Source organism: Notothenia rossii (assembly GCF_949606895.1).
Source record: "Notothenia rossii genome assembly, chromosome: 3".
In the NCBI taxonomy this organism is placed as follows: Eukaryota; Metazoa; Chordata; class Actinopteri; order Perciformes; family Nototheniidae; genus Notothenia; species Notothenia rossii.
Genome location: NC_136901.1, coordinates 2,793,107 through 2,810,300, shown reverse-complemented (window position 1 = coordinate 2,810,300; position 17,194 = coordinate 2,793,107). Strand labels below are relative to the sequence as shown.

The window sequence follows — 17,194 nt, the reverse complement described above, 5'->3', positions numbered from 1 at the left end:
AACATGTAAGAAGTAGAAAGTACAGGTATTTGAGTTCAACATGTAAGAAGTAGAAAGTACAGGTATTTGAGTTCAACATGTAAGAAGTAGAAAGTACAGGTATTTGGGTTCAACATGTAAGAAGTAGAAAGTACAGGTATTTGGGTTCAACATGTGAGAAGTAGAAAGTACAGGTATTTGTGTTCAACATGTAAGAAGTAGAAAGTACAGGTATTTGAGTTCAACATGTGAGAAGTAGAAAGTACAGGTATTTGAGTTCAACATGTGAGAAGTAGAAAGTACAGGTATTTGTGCTCAACTTGTAAGAAGTAGAAAGTACAGGTATTTGAGTTCAACACGTAAGAAGTAGAAAGTACAGGTATTTGGGTTCAACATGTAAGAAGTAGAAAGTACAGGTATTTGTGTTCAACATGTAAGAAGTAGAAAGTACAGGTATTTGAGTTCAACATGTAAGAAGTAGAAAGTACAGGTATTTGAGTTCAACATGTAAGAAGTAGAAAGTACAGGTATTTGAGTTCAACATGTAAGAAGTAGAAAGTACAGGTATTTGGGTTCAACATGTGAGAAGTAGAAAGTACAGGTATTTGAGTTCAACATGTAAGAAGTAGAAAGTACAGGTATTTGTGTTCAACATGTGAGAAGTAGAAAGGACAGGTATTTGTGCTCAACTTGTAAGAAGTAGAAAGTACAGGTATTTGAGTTCAACATGTAAGAAGTAGAAAGTACAGGTATTTGAGTTCAACATGTGAGAAGTAGAAAGTACAGGTATTTGAGTTCAACATGTAAGAAGTAGAAAGTACAGGTATTTGTGTTCAACATGTGAGAAGTAGAAAGTACAGGTATTTGTGCTCAACGTGTAAGAAGTAGAAAGTACAGGTATTTGAGTTCAACATGTAAGAAGTAGAAAGTACAGGTATTTGAGTTCAACATGTAAGAAGTAGAAAGTACAGGTATTTGGGTTCAACATGTGAGAAGTAGAAAGTACAGGTATTTGTGTTCAACATGTAAGAAGTAGAAAGTACAGGTATTTGAGTTCAACATGTGAGAAGTAGAAAGTACAGGTATTTGTGCTCAACTTGTAAGAAGTAGAAAGTACAGGTATTTGGGTTCAACATGTGAGAAGTAGAAAGTACAGGTATTTGTGCTCAACTTGTAAGAAGTAGAAAGTACAGGTATTTGGGTTCAACATGTGAGAAGTAGAAAGTACAGGTATTTGTGTTCAACATGTAAGAAGTAGAAAGTACAGGTATTTGAGTTCAACATGTAAGAAGTAGAAAGTACAGGTATTTGAGTTCAACATGTAAGAAGTAGAAAGTACAGGTATTTGGGTTCAACATGTGAGAAGTAGAAAGTACAGGTATTTGTGTTCAACATGTAAGAAGTAGAAAGTACAGGTATTTGAGTTCAACATGTAAGAAGTAGAAAGTACAGGTATTTGAGTTCAACATGTAAGAAGTAGAAAGTACAGGTATTTGGGTTCAACATGTGAGAAGTAGAAAGTACAGGTATTTGAGTTCAACATGTAAGAAGTAGAAAGTACAGGTATTTGAGTTCAACATGTAAGAAGTAGAAAGTACAGGTATTTGGGTTCAACATGTAAGAAGTAGAAAGTACAGGTATTTGGGTTCAACATGTGAGAAGTAGAAAGTACAGGTATTTGTGTTCAACATGTAAGAAGTAGAAAGTACAGGTATTTGAGTTCAACATGTAAGAAGTAGAAAGTACAGGTATTTGAGTTCAACATGTGAGAAGTAGAAAGTACAGGTATTAGTGTTCAACATGTAAGAAGTAGAAAGTACAGGTATTTGAGTTCAACATGTAAGAAGTAGAAAGTACAGGTATTTGAGTTCAACATGTAAGAAGTAGAAAGTACAGGTATTTGAGTTCAACATGTAAGAAGTAGAAAGTACAGGTATTTGGGTTCAACATGTAAGAAGTAGAAAGTACAGGTATTTGGGTTCAACATGTAAGAAGTAGAAAGTACAGGTATTTGAGTTCAACATGTAAGAAGTAGAAAGTACAGGTATTTGGGTTCAACATGTGAGAAGTAGAAAGTACAGGTATTTGAGTTCAACATGTAAGAAGTAGAAAGTACAGGTATTTGTGTTCAACATGTGAGAAGTAGAAAGGACAGGTATTTGTGCTCAACTTGTAAGAAGTAGAAAGTACAGGTATTTGTGCTCAACGTGTAAGAAGTAGAAAGTACAGGTATTTGAGTTCAACATGTAAGAAGTAGAAAGTACAGGTATTTGAGTTCAACATGTAAGAAGTAGAAAGTACAGGTATTTGGGTTCAACATGTGAGAAGTAGAAAGTACAGGTATTTGTGTTCAACATGTGAGAAGTAGAAAGTACAGGTATTTGAGTTCAACATGTAAGAAGTAGAAAGTACAGGTATTTGAGTTCAACATGTAAGAAGTAGAAAGTACAGGTATTTGAGTTCAACATGTAAGAAGTAGAAAGTACAGGTATTTGAGTTCAACATGTAAGAAGTAGAAAGTACAGGTATTTGAGTTCAACATGTAAGAAGTAGAAAGTACAGGTATTTGAGTTCAACATGTAAGAAGTAGAAAGTACAGGTATTTGAGTTCAACATGTAAGAAGTAGAAAGTACAGGTATTTGAGTTCAACATGTTAGAAGTAGAAAGTACAGGTATTTGAGTTCAACATGTAAGAAGTAGAAAGTACAGGTATTTGAGTTCAACATGTAAGAAGTAGAAAGTACAGGTATTTGTGCTCAACATGTGAGAAGTAGAAAGTACAGGTATTTGTGTTCAACATGTAAGAAGTAGAAAGTACAGGTATTTGAGTTCAACATGTAAGAAGTAGAAAGTACAGGTATTTGAGTTCAACATGTAAGAAGTAGAAAGTACAGGTATTTGAGTTCAACATGTAAGAAGTAGAAAGTACAGGTATTTGAGTCCAACATGTAAGAAGTAGAAAGTACAGGTATTTGAGTTCAACATGTAAGAAGTAGAAAGTACAGGTATTTGAGTTCAACATGTTAGAAGTAGAAAGTACAGGTATTTGAGTTCAACATGTAAGAAGTAGAAAGTACAGGTATTTGTGCTCAACATGTAAGAAGTAGAAAGTACAGGTATTTGAGTTCAACATGTAAGAAGTAGAAAGTCAAAAGTGGTCAGAAAAATAAGTAGTGGAGTAAAGTACTGATACCAGAAAAATCAACTTAAGTACAGTAACGAAGTATTTGTACTCCACTATACTTCCCACCTCTGCCAGGGTCATAGATGATCTTCTCCGCCCGTTTTCTCACCTCTCTGTGATGTTGAAACGTAGCAAGCAGCTGCCCGAGGCTTTAACTTTGAGGAGGATGCAAGGCTGTCTTTTTACTAAGAATCTGCCGAGTTGTGCCGGGATCACTCGGGGCACGCTGGGCTTTATAATTGCCTCAGGGGGAAGTTGTAAAGGGGTTCGAAGCGGCAACATTGACTTCAAAAGTCCGTCTTCTTCTACAGTTTCTGTGTTACCTGGAAGTTCTTCACTGAGTGTGTTCAGCAGGTGAAACGGACAGAAATCGTTGACCTTTTAATGAAAGAAAAACCCAATTAAAGTTAGAAAATTCAACAAATAAATATATGTTTTCCTTTAAAGTCATTGGAAGTTTTACAGTCTCTAATTTTGAATCTTTGCCAAACTTTTTTTCGAATTATCTCCAGGTGTTTTCTTCATATCCTCTGCTGGTGATAGTCACAGTTTACCGCCGCCCCAGCCTGTCAGTCAGTGATCAGGGAGGAGATTTGCGCCTGCCAGACAACCCCTGAGGGAGGCAAACACACGTTCAGTCCCGACTTAAATAGAGAGGCGAAGTTCCGCCCATCTACTTCCGCCCCATTGGACCGTATTTCTGAAAAAGTATGCATTGAAGTCAATGGAGAGAGAAAGGTTATCTTTCGAACCCGTTTGAATTGTGCCACAAAATACACATATGATGTTTGTCAATCTTAAAAAATCATTTCCATGTCAAAAAAGTCACAGTTTGTCTTAAAACTGTTGAAATATAAGACTATGAATAATACGCAACTGGAAAGACGACAAATCCCAGAGTCGCGTAGGTGAATTTAGCTAGCTGACATTAACGTTACACTCGTGTTACTCACCGACACCTTGTAAAGCCGGTCCCGCATGCTGGAACCGACTAACTCCCCTTCTGTGTGTGTACAGCTCTCAACATGCCCAGACTTGGAGTGATTTTCCCTCTTTTAATACTTTCCACTTCATTCTGAAAGAAAGAAGTGAAATGTGCCAACGTGACGGCCATCTTGGTGTTGGTGACGTATGCAAGACCAGAGTTGTAGTTAATTCAGCGCTTCACACAAAAAAAAGTGTTACTTCACATTTTTACGGCACATTTTTATTTTTTTGACTTGCAAAATTATCTTTTAATTTTAAATTGACAAACATGTGTAATTCGTGGCACAATTCAAACGAGATCGAAAGATAATCTTTCTCTCTCCATTGACTTCAATACATAATTTTTCCGAAGTAAGGTCCCATGGAGGTCCACCGGAAAGGGAGGGACTTCGCCTCTCTATACAGAAAGAAACTTTAATTATGCGACTAGTTCTGTCCTGATATTTAAAAGCCCCAATTTAAACTAACTATCCCCAAATTGACCTAAATCCAATTAATTCTGTGCATAAAATTATGATGTCTTCCTGGTTTGTGTTACGGCTGTGCAGGAGAGCTTTGTGCCGACGTCACAGAACAGTCTTCTGGTTGAATTTGAGGCTCGCTGACAGTCTGCACACTCTGATGGATCACAGCAGGAAATATAAAACAGAATACCAGATTAAAGTTAAGGCTCCTGTATCCTGCAGTGCTTGGAAAGATGAAAAACATTTTACACAACGGCACCAAAAACACCACCGAAAAATACATACTTTTAGATGCTATTTATTTTATTTTGACATTTGTCAGTTTATACCGAGGCGCTGGATCGTTCACTTTACCCTGACAATGTTTGGGTGTGAAATGAAATGAAAGAACGTCAGTGGCTTAAAACTCAAGCACAGACGCCGCAGGAATTAAAAATGAAACAAGCTCCCAGAATGCATCTGTCTGACAACACTTCATCCCCATTAATGTTTCAAATATAAATCTTTGGTAAAGTAAGAAAGAATATCTCGGAGTTCATAGCTAGAAAACAGGCGGTTAAAAAGCTGTTTTCTTCATAATTATCCATTCATTTTACACATGTCGGACTATTCTTTGGATCCTTTTACACGTCATATGACATTAATACATGAAACATTTAGTTTTGGGCTGCAGACAATGAAGTGAAAGGCGCCGTGATGTAATTAAAAGTGATGGATTGTAAGTACTTTGGTCAGTCATCCATGATTAGATGCCCTATGTGATTAAGGCTTTGTGCTACATTGCATTTTATTATGCAAGCGGGAGCATTTTTCCCCCTCATTGTCACGAGAGTAAATATTTAAATTAAGAATTTCTGAGACGTGACAGTTTGTGTTATTGACATGCGGAGGGCTCTTTAAGTTCAGATCGTGAAGCAGCATGCTGAGGAGTCTGACGTTTAATTAAGAGTGATTTTGAAGTCTTAACTTGGAGCAAACAAAAAGCTCATTGTCTGGAGGAGATAAAAGGCTTTGGAGGGTGCACACCTGACTTTGCTAATGTACAAACAAAAGCATCTTATTCGGCCTTGGAGAAGAGTTTCCACACACTCTTCCCACACAGCTTTTCTTCAGGTCAGGTAGCGCAGATCCCCGTGTGAACGTGTCAATTTCGCGGCCCCCTCAGTAACACTTCCACCCGTTGTATTGAAAACAAATGTGAAAGTGGAGACTAAGAGTAAACAAGCGGCACGGCAGCGTAGAGGCTTTTATTCGTCCTCCGTACGGTAGATGGCCTTGTGCTTAATTATTTCTGCAGAGGGAACAACGAGCCGCTCCTGCTGTGCTTTGGTGTCACTTTGAAGCTTACAGATTGCAAACTCACATCTGCAATGCACGCTCTGATATCTCTCCCAACGTGAGAGGAACACAGCTGCATCGCTATCAAAGAGGCTCGTCGAGACCCTGTGGCATTTCTGTTTGCTTTGTGTCCCAAACTGTTTTACATGCACTTTCCCAGGGGTCACAGGTGGCAAAAGATACACACCCTTTACTCAAGTAGAAGTACAGATACTCGTGTTTAAAAATACTCTGGTGAAAGTAGAAGTACTGACTAAACTTCTTTACTCAAGTCAAAGTAAAGAACTTTGAAATGTACTTCAGTAAAAAGTACCCATAACTAGCAGCTGTTTTAAAGAGTACCTGACCTCCCTTTATATTAATAGAACAATAATGTCATTGTTAGCTAATGAATGTGTCCATGGTGACCAACGGCAACATGACAACGTTTCCATTGGTCCCTCTTCTTTAGAGAAGACCAGGAAATGATGGATACACGGATCGTGTTCAAATCAATAGGCACGCAATGGGTGTTTCTCAATGTCAAGGAAGGGTGCTCCAGAGCCACTATTTCAAGCATACTACGTCATCAAGTGCCGCCGAATGACTGTTCAAATGTCCAGCATACTTGGAATTCTACCGAGCCCGGCGTACTTCGTTTAGAGAAATTTCGAGGCTGCACATGTGCAGACTCCGCAGTCTTAAAATCCCCACAATGCTTTGCGCACGGACCAATTTCCCCAAATCTGTGGCGGAAAATGTAAGGCGGCGCCTCTCATATGACGCACACTTGCTCGCCTGTTCTACTCTTTGTTTTCCAAATGTCAGGAGGGATTCTTGACTCGCTTCTGAAGCAAGACGCTCGGCAGATATGTGCTACCAAGCAAGCATCCTCGAGATTGAGAAACACCCAATGACTCTCTGCGTGTGTGCGTGCGTGCGTGCGTGCGTGCGTGCGTGTGTGTGGGCGTGTATAGAGATTAACTCCTGGTCCCTACAGTATCTTTCCTTTATACTTCCACACAATATTGTTAAAACCATACAAGCAAGACCTTCCTTATGAGCCAAAGTCAGAGATCCAATCCAGCTTTATTTAGACAGCACATGTAATCAGAATTGACCAAAGTGCTGTACATCAATCAATATGTAAAAAGTAGCATAAATACATTTAGACGAAACCGATCGGACTTAAAGAAACTTATGTAAAAGCACGAGACAATGAAACCATACTTATAGCCACTGACTGAAAATACCTCTCATACATGATGTCATTTAAAAACACAACAAAATAGAAAACCCCAATTTAGAAAACGGGGGGGGGGGGGGTGCTGTTGAGAGGGTGTCCCACATTGTCCCACAGAAACTCCTTGTCCCACATTTGGTTTGTTGGGACCTGGTCACCCTAGTCAGAGTAGAGGCTCCACATAGAAGTATGAACCTGGAAATGAGCTGAATAAGTCTTTCTTTAGGAAATGGACTGTGATTTTTACTCTATCGACAGAAGTCTTATCTGGTGCTAAAAGTCAGCGGTCACCAAATCCATGATCTCCTGACTCTTTAACCATCGTTGGTTTGCATCTGGGAGTCAGCATCAGATATGAGACACTGGGGTGTGACCGGCATCATGCAGAGAGTACAGCAAACCGCCCGAGGAACCACAGAAACATACAGGACAGAAAACATTTCAATGTCAACTCTCTAGGACAAGCTAACGGGAAGAAAATATATTGGTTTTATTGATCGTTGCGTTTCCAAGGCGACTCTAGCATGTGGGGATTACAGCAGATATGTCCTTCTCGCTCCATAGCCTTACATGCCTTAAAGGACACGGATCGATTATTAGAGACAGGTTATAAGTTAAAAACATGTGATTTGCTGCCTGTAGAGATAACATTTCATTTATCCCTGGTTTGTTTTCCCTTTCCTCTAGTGGGTCATTTAGCTTTGTGTGCATGTCAATGGTCTGCAAAGTTCAGATTGAGGAAATGCACATTAGAGATAAGATAAGAAGTTTATTGATCCCAATTGGGGAACTGTTTGCGTTGCAGCATAAAAGACAAGGCATTAACATTAGAGAAATTAAAAGAGTAGAAATAAACAATTCTATTATGTCAACATGTCAAAATAGAAGTAAAACAACATCAACAATATAAATATACAAATACCAATTAACAGTGAACAATATATGTGTTCAGTGACACAGTGAGTAAAGAACCATGTGTTCAGGTAGCGCTCCTTCCCCAGTGTTTTCAAAGACTGCATGTTGGGTCAGTGAATGCTTGCTGGCTCCTTCCACATGTTGGGAGAAGCTCTCGATGTGAACAGAAGTCTAATCTGCATGGAGCTAATGGGACATGAAATTGGCTCCAGCACCCACCAATCGACCAATGGGAGCCCCCTCTGGCCTTTTGCAATATTTGGGCCGAGACGCATGCAGAGCGACCGCTTTGCATTCAGGAACACATCTCGTGATTTAAAGTGCCTTTTAAATGGACTATACAGTTAATGCAATACAAATCTGCATTAACTGACAACATGGCAATAAAACGCCTTTAAATAGACAAATAATTGAGATTTAAATTGAACGAGTAAAGAAGATACAATACTATCTGATTCTTATTAACTATTGGATTAAATGTCAATAAAGATTATTTTTAAGCTGAAATCTAAATTCTACTTAATGAATAATAGATAAGCCATCCAAAGACATTTCATATCGTATATTCAGTTGCTCGGTTTTGGAGTTTGAGCCTGAAAAAAACCTTGAGAATGCAAATGATTTCCAGTTTTATGGCTGATCAGGGGGACGGTGCAGAACGCGGTGTCAAGACGCAGCGATGGATGGATGCTTTATGCGCCTCGTGCAAGGGGACGATCCTGAGTCGTTAACAGGAGTTGAATAGAAACCCAGGACATGCAGTCTGCTAATACCCGAACAGATCCTCCTGACCCCATGCCTTCTTCCAGTTGTCTTGATAGAGTTGTAAACCCCACGTTGAACATGAGGGACAGCGAGGTTTCCTCATTGATTTCCCTTATTAAATCAGCTCCAATCCCACGAGATGCAGCGAAGAAGAAAGGATTTCAAAAGCTTTGATGTGTTAAAAAAAAAACGGCAGCTCGATATTTTCCTCATATTTTGCACTTTCACTGTTTATTGTTGTCTGGGTCTTTTGTTGTTTAGGCGTAGCAGCAACTTTCCGCTGAGGGGCAAATTGCCTCGAGACGTCCCTCGCTGTAAATTCAGCTCTATTTCCAAAATGAAACGACAAAAGACAGACAGCCGTTCGTTTCACACGGCACGGTTCATACTCCGACTATGAATATGTCTCTGTTGGGACGTCAATAAGGGGGGTGAGGTACTTGGATGGGACAAAATGTGCTATAAAATGGATTTGAAGACAAACAACGGTATTAAATATTACGACATAGCATGCAAAGAATGAGCCATCTGTGATAGCATGTAAGGAGGATTTAAACAGCTTTTAGTCATCAAGCATTATCCATTTTGAAATGTCTTGAAACAGTACAATTTGAATATTAATTTGAGTCTTCAACCCTCCTATTGTCTTCGTGTTCCCCCCCTTATTTTAGTGTTCACAGTCAAATTTGACCGGCCCTGTTTTAACTGCTATTACTTTAACACAAAAACCATTAATCATCACCAAATTTCATTTAACACCCTTTCAAACTGTACATATTGTATCAGACTACTGGTGTACATGAAAAACTGCAGTAAGAAAAGACACTGAACATGTATTGGTGTGCCAGGTGTGATCCATGTGGGGGGAGGGGCACATAAGGGGGGGAGGGGCACAAAAGAGCGGGAAATGTATCAAATTGTTCTAATTCCTTTTCTTTATCATTTTTGAGCGGGAAAAACCATGGGTGTTACAAAGTTGACTAAATCATCCAAAACTCAATGGAAGTGGTGATCAGCAATTGTATATGTTCAAATGTCTCCTGTGAAGGATATCATGAAGCCTTAATGCAATCGAATGTAAAACTAAAAAAGTTATGATTGATGAAAGTAGTGAATCGGTGAGATTTGACCCGAAGACAACAGGAGGGTTGAATCCAATCACATCCCTTACACAGCCCCTATGTAAGTCCCATTAGGACCCTGCATTATTCTCAGTTTGCATTAAGATAAGGTGTTTTTTAATGCACATAAAAACTCTCACACATCACATCGGTGGAAATGCATTCATCTAGTTTCCACATTATCATAAAGAAAAAGCCGCCTCGTCCCTCTGATGAAATACTCCAAACTAAACTCAAGGAGGAAGAGAGGAGCAAGCGTTCCTGAGAGGCTGTCGGCCAATCAAACGGCTGCTGCGTTATGACACTCCAACGTATATTCCATCTCGCTTTTTTTCTACCTTGAAATGATTCAAATCAAAAGCAGATGGGAGGTGTGCCAGCGCCGAGAGGATGTTATCCAGGTCTACTGTATGTTGGCAGAGAAATGAGAGCAGAGAGGATTTCAAAAAAGACACGCGAGATGCTCTGAATGAGTCTTTTTGATCAAATGTCTGATAAAACGTCACGCTGAGAGCATGAAATCACGAAATGTGTTTGCAGGTAACTTCTCAAATACGTCCCGTTCCCTCTGGTGATTTAATATTGCACTTTCATTACGTTTGAACTGATTCTTTCATCTCAGCATGCAATGAAAGAAGCATGCTGAGATATCCTGACTTGTCGTCCATCGTATTGGTCAAGATCCACAATATCCGACTAAACAAAGAGCTTTCTGAACATTAAAGCACGCATACATGTCACAGTCGAGGCACAACGTAGAAATACGGACCTGGAGATGAGTTTAAGAAGTCATTGTTCGGGGAAAGGACTGTGGTTTTGATCTAATATCCACAGAAAGCATGTCTTACCTGGTGCTAAGAGTCAGCAAATCCATGATCTCTCCTCAGAGAATCCTGCAAAGTCAAGTGAGATTGATCCGTGGTGTGTCCGGCTGTCCAGGTCACGTGGAGCATGAGAAACGTGTATTTTTGGATGCCTGTGCAGCCTAGTGAAGGGTTGTTATATTTAATATCCCAGCTGCCTTTTCACTTGAATGAAAGGCAGCTGTATTAATCCCAAAGGGTGCACACGGAGGTCTGAAAGGTGATTACTGGCCGTCTCTAAAGCAGGAAGTACACATTATGTGGAGAACACCATTATACGTGCCTGCTTCATACAAAGACATCCCGTAGGTGGTCATTCCAGTGCATTCACATTCATTGTAAATGTGCTTAGCTTCCTGTAATTGCAGTAGTGATGCATGTGTCGTGTGGATTTAGAATTCATTTCTCTTTCTCTCTCCCCGCAGGAAACTACCGCTGAAGGAAGAAAATGGAAAAGAGTCTCTCAAGCCGGATACGATTGAAATCAAAGTGCAAGGTGACAACTTCATCCACACAAAGCTCGACGACAGCAAAGCGTAAAAAGAGGGGGCGGCGACCAAAAGAACATTCGGATGACGAGACCAAAACCCAGAGAAAAAAGTGGAGTAAAAAACCATATCTGTTTATATCAATGCCCCAGTGACAGGCATGTGTACATACAAATAATAGGGAGAAAATAGAGAGGGAGGGTCAACCTTTTTAGACACCCTGAGTGATAAATGTATCATGTTCTTAAAAAAACATGGCGAAGGCTCTCAATGATTGTATTTTGTTTGTTTCGTATCACAAGACGTTTTGTTTTACAGCTTCCATGCAGTTAAAAGTAAATTATGCATCCCTCTTTACGACTTCTTACACAATGCTCCTGCTTTTTAGTTCTCTCACAGCGAGTGCATTGTTCGACCCTCACCGCGGGATTATTATGATTATGTAATCGCCTGTTTCCATGCCTGAGTGTTCGACTACAGCAGCCTTTTTATGCCTTTTAATAGCCCGGCAATGTGTGTGGCAAACGCTGAGGCATTGTGTTTCCAGCTAGCTAAAAGGGGGTTTGATTGCTTCAGGTAAATGTTACAGGAGGCATTTGTTCCTCTACATTTCAAAAGGTCGGATCAGTGTTTCAAAGGGTTAATTATTAGGATGAATTTGGGCTTTATATTTCAGGACTAAAGCTTTCTGAAGGGCTTTTGTGGTCAAAATGTGTTGCAGTCTATGAACAGCACACTGTTAGCAAAGCCTTTTATATTGACACTGGATTTTGTGTATGTTTTGTTCGTGTTCAAACGGCGTTGAAAGTATCCTGGCGTCATGTCATAGCTGCTGGGTGAATGTTAAGGCATGGGAACAAACGAGAAAAAGGTCAGCTGACGAGAAACACATCCACATGTTGTTTTTTGATATTGATTTCTTTATTCATTCCTGTCTCAGATCTGCCTCCATTTCTGAGAAAAATACTTTTGGTTGTCGGTCTCGGTACTCTCTGATGTTGTCATGTGTTGTACATAGGTGAAAAAAAAAGAATATTTTACAGAGCTTTTATGTAAATATACCCTAAAGGATGTGTCTTTTTTCAAAATGCAACAGGTATGGCTTTTTTTGTGAACGCTCCTCAGAGGAAAAAGCTGTTTTTTTGGTTCTTTTTTTGTCCAAAGTTCAGTGATGGTATAATATTGCTTTTTCAAATCATTTGCTTTCCAGGTCCTAAGGCTATTTCAATGGAGACAGTAATTACGGCATTAGTGCCTTCGCTTTTTTCGTTCCCCCCCCCCCCCCCCCTTCGTGGCCCAATGCCTCTTCAAATGAGTTTTTCATCGTGCTGCTTTGTCACCACTGAATGTGTCAGAAGATTGCATTTTATTGTGGTGCTGTGAATTCTGGGAAATGTAGTCTTAGGATTGTGGATTGTATTTGACGACACTGGACTGAAACGAACGTGTTTAACTACCTAGGACGACTGGATGTGTGTGTGTGTGTGTGTGTGTGTGTGTGTGTGTGTGTGTGTGTGTGTGTGTGTGTGTGTGTGTGTGTGTGTGTGTGTGTGTGTGTGTGTGTGTGTGTGTGTGTGTGTGTGTGTGTGTGTGTGTGTGTGTGTGTGTGTGTGTGTGTGTGTGTGTGTGTGTGTGTGTGTGTGTGTGTGTGTGTGTGTGTGTGCACATGAATCAGGTTGCATGTATGTCTGTTGAATGTATCTGCACGTACAGTAAGTCATCTCTGCAGTGTGTGCACATTAAGATTTTTCAGAATAAAGAGTCTCCCGGTTTCCCGTCATAAGCTAAATGAAAGAATCCATACCTTGCTATTCTGGACGTTATGTTGTTCTAATGTATTCCTTGTTTTATCATGTATTTATTTTAGTGTATTATGGAGTGCACTCTTTGTTTTCGATGCATTGTGCAAGTCGTACAAGATGCAATGACCAAGTTTCAGAGCGTCGGTAAAACTAGATAATGTAGTTCTCGGCAGTGATTCATTCCCCTCACACTCACTGGTTTTTATCTCAGACCTCATAGGCTTTCTTGTACCTGCATATCTCAAAAAGACGGTCGTACCATGGAGAGGTTCGCTGCCTGTTACGATGACTGTAAATATGGGAGCACAGTGCCTGGAGGCTATACGATTTGTACATGTTCTTTTGTATTTGAATATGAGTCTTAAAAGACCCCCTCTCTCATCCTCCGTCTCCTCCTCCATGGTCCTTTCTCTGTAGGGGTTAAAGCAGGTGTGTTTGAGCTCAGTGTACAGTGTGTGTTTCCCCTCTCCCCCTCCCCCTCTCCCTCTCCCTGCTGAGTGTGCTTTGTGCAGGAAGTGGGAACTATTGATGTCTCTCTGTACGTACCTGTGGAACACTTGTGACTCCTGTCATTGGCCGCTGTAAATAAACATGTCCTGGTAGAAGAGAGTGACACGTTGCTGTGTGTTGTTTGATTTCTTTGACTGGCTCTCCAGCTCATGTCAAAGTGTTTGTGAGCTCCCATCAAAGGTAATAATGTTCCCTAAAAGTGTGTCTTATTTATTTTATTCAAAAGCACTCCCATTTTTCAAGATGATCCTTGAGACCAAAGTAGATTTATGCAGCGATTGAAGTCACTTTTCTTACTGAGCGTGAGATAAAATGATCGCAATCTCATGCCTGTACAGTAAAGCAAAGTTAGCTTAGCATAAGGACTGAGTTAGCCTGATGCTAATCTTGGGAACAAATAATGCTTCCATCATGTTATTAAGAGCATGAGGTAGTGTTTATTGCCTCTTGTGACCAGTATTAGCGTAAGTGCATCACGTCTAGAAATAAGTCAAGAGCGTACGTCATAAGTGTGACTGACGGACAAAACTGAAGTAGAGATGAGGTAGTGTAGAAACAAGCATTAAATTAAATACTTCAAATGAGGTAATGTGATCACTACGGGGAGGAAAGATACTGATACTTACTGTGTGAACATTTCATGAAACCCTCTGTATTGTAGGCCTTGCTGCAGAAGTACGCTTCTCCACAAAGACACAACTTAAAGGTGGGGTCGGTAAGTTTGAGAAACCGGCTCGAGATACACTTTTTGTTATATTCCATGGAATGCTCTTAACATCCGATAGCAATGAATATCTGAAGTGCTTTGACAAAAAATCCATTAAAAAAAGTCATCTGTGGAAGGAGTAGCGCTGTAAAAAGCACGACCAATCATCTGAGCCGGCTAAAGTAACTGGATGGCCTACCTGCCTGTCAGCTTTCCATCTGTGCACAAACTTATCTCGTGTCCTCATTGGTCATGTGCACGTTCGTCTGTGTTGGAGGAGGGGCTCTGTAAGGAAGTGGCAGATTTTGTCCGGTCGTGTATTTTCAAATTCTAGCGCACTCGAGCTGGTTTCTCCAAAGTTACCTACCCCACCTTTAAGTACATTTTCATTTGTTCACCGTTGAAACGACACAGTGCTATTTCCATCGAGGTCATTCCTAAAGCTCCCGTTTCCAATGCTAACGGCGTAGCATCTAAATCTGTCCTCCCTTTCCTTGAAACAGTCGAAGTGCTTTAATGATAAAAACCAGAGAGACGGAGAAGCTCTGCTCAAAGGAGGAATTAAAACCATTGTGAGTAGCACGAGGGAGCCCCAGTGTTCCCGAACAAAGCGGCGCCCTCTCTCATTTGAAGTCAGCAGATAACGTTTTCTCAGACGTCTCCATCCCACGAGAGGGGAAGCAGCAGGCCTCTGTTAACAAGGGGAACAAACTTCAACTCGGTCTCCCACCGGGGCTCAAAGTGAGTCTGCACATCAAACACACAGTCTCATTTGGAAGAAGAGATGCAGAGAGGAGGGCATCGGCCCCTCTGGGAGGTGGGGATGCCGAACAATCGCAGGAACACACTGAAGCTGATTTCCTTGTTATTTCTATTTATAATGAAATATTATGAATGTTTTTTTAATAATGTTTTAAGTATTATTGTTTAGATTGATGCCGACTATCAATGGATTATTATGGTGACGTCACAGGCGTGGTGTTGGCCCTTTAATAGACGACAGGTGTTCATGATGAGTGGAAAGCAAACAATGTATTAACCGCACGATAGAGACCGCATGGTGGAGGAGAAAATGTATCCAAGATGTCTGCCGTATGGCTTTGAATCTTTTGTTTAATTACATTACTACATGTTAAACGCTTTTATCCAAAGCAACTTACACACAATTTGCAAGCAATTTGGCAACAATGACATGCTGACTGCAGTGGGGTTTGAACCTGTGACCCACTGATCCCAACGCACTACTCCACTACGCCACACACCTTTAAGAGTTTAGAGGTTTTTTTTGTAATTTGTCAGTTTTTCTTTCAATAAATGGCGATATCTGATCATCAATGTGGATGCACGTTGATTCTTCTGACCGCTCATAACAGACGCCATCCCACAGTTTATCACGTTAGCCTGAAGTGCTGCTCCAAAAGCAAGTTAAACAACAACCTGTTTTCACTGGAAATAAGTAAAAAAAATCTGCCAATAGAACAAGTTAACATTCGCTTGGTTAGATTTCTTAAGAAGGGATATTTAGATCAATCAGATCTTGTTTGGAGAAATCATTTTGAACTATATTTGACCAGAATCAGGAAATGTTGTTTTGCAAATGCTCAAAGGTTTTCTGTTTTCTGATGTTAGTGGTGGTGATGTTCTAATAAATATGTGTTTCATCTGAAATACGACTCAAAATAAGATGTTTTGACTCAACAAGATGATGCATTGTCTAAAAACAACACCTGATATTTCACTGCAGTGTTACTTCTGAAGTTATTAAGTCTTATATCAGGTGTAGAGACATATTCTGACTACATATCAGACTCATATACTTCGCAAGATTTCAAGTTTTTGTAGTGTGACAGACGGGTGATTACTTTCCGGACCACACACACACACACACACACACACACACGTCGGTAAACAGTGTGTTTTAGAGCACTGAAGTCTCGTGGGAAGATAAGCCTTCAGGTAATATTCCTCCTCTAATCTTTCCGTTTGCAGAAGCCTCCCGTGATACTGTTCCCTGACGGCACCTTCATCCAAACTAGAAGAAGAAGTTTGGGAAGAGGCCTCCCTGCCATTGTGGAAGTTTCCATGCATGCACTTAAATGACTCCTTGCTTGCAGAATTCCTAAGTGAGTCGCCCACTAAAATACGTTTTTTAAACCTTTGCCTACATGCAAGGCAGCGGAGCGTCTTCAAACTCAAACCTCGTGAGCAAATCCAGCTGAGAGCTTTTTTGGAAAGCTTCCACTTCCTTAATCTGCTGATTTCAGACTCTCCCAGCAGGTGTGTGTGTGTGTGTGTGTGTGTGTGTGTGTGTGTGTGTGTGTGTGTGTGTGTGTGTGTGTGTGTGTGTGTGTGTGTGTGTGTGTGTGTGTGTGTGTGTGTGTGTGTGTGTGTGTGTGTGTGTGTGTGTGTGTGTGTGTGTGTGTGTGTTGTACTTATTCTCAGATTTAAATACAGTAAATGAATCGTGACAGGAAAGTATTGTGAAAGTTTGTTCCTGAGTTGCACTTCTCACGCGTCCGGCTGAGTTTAAAAGCTTCACCAGAGTTCCATATTACTTTATTTTTCAGTGTGGTGTTTTCGTGGCAAATTAACAAAGGTCTGGCAACAACAAAAAAACACAGCGCCATATCGGCACTAGTCTTCCAATCCCCCACGGGGTCCCTTAAAGATGGAGGATCATGAGATTTCACTCCCCGTTCTGCTTCAGTCCCTGCACAGAAACACAAACATGTCCTTATGTGCACTCTTCAACTCGAGATGGGATTTATTTGATCGATACAGATCTTCCCTTAAATTACCCACCATTTCTGATAGGTATGGTTGTACATCAGGGGTGTCCAAACTACGGC

The 17,194-nt window shown here is 40.4% G+C and overlaps 1 protein-coding gene across 4 annotated transcripts in view; it reads left to right on the top strand.

The window, feature by feature from the left end:
• The window catches only part of ncam2 (neural cell adhesion molecule 2), a 305,617-nt gene extending 291,879 nt beyond the window's left edge, over nucleotides 1-13,738 (top strand). For all 4 annotated transcript variants that reach the window (XM_079669155.1, XM_079669154.1, XM_079669153.1 and 1 more), the window contains one exon: nucleotides 11,265-13,738. In XM_079669155.1, coding sequence (XP_079525281.1) covers nucleotides 11,265-11,321 — 57 coding nt within the window. In that variant the 3' untranslated portion in view covers nucleotides 11,322-13,738. The remainder of the gene's footprint in view (nucleotides 1-11,264) is intronic.
• The last annotated feature ends 3,456 nt before the right edge of the window (nucleotides 13,739-17,194 follow it).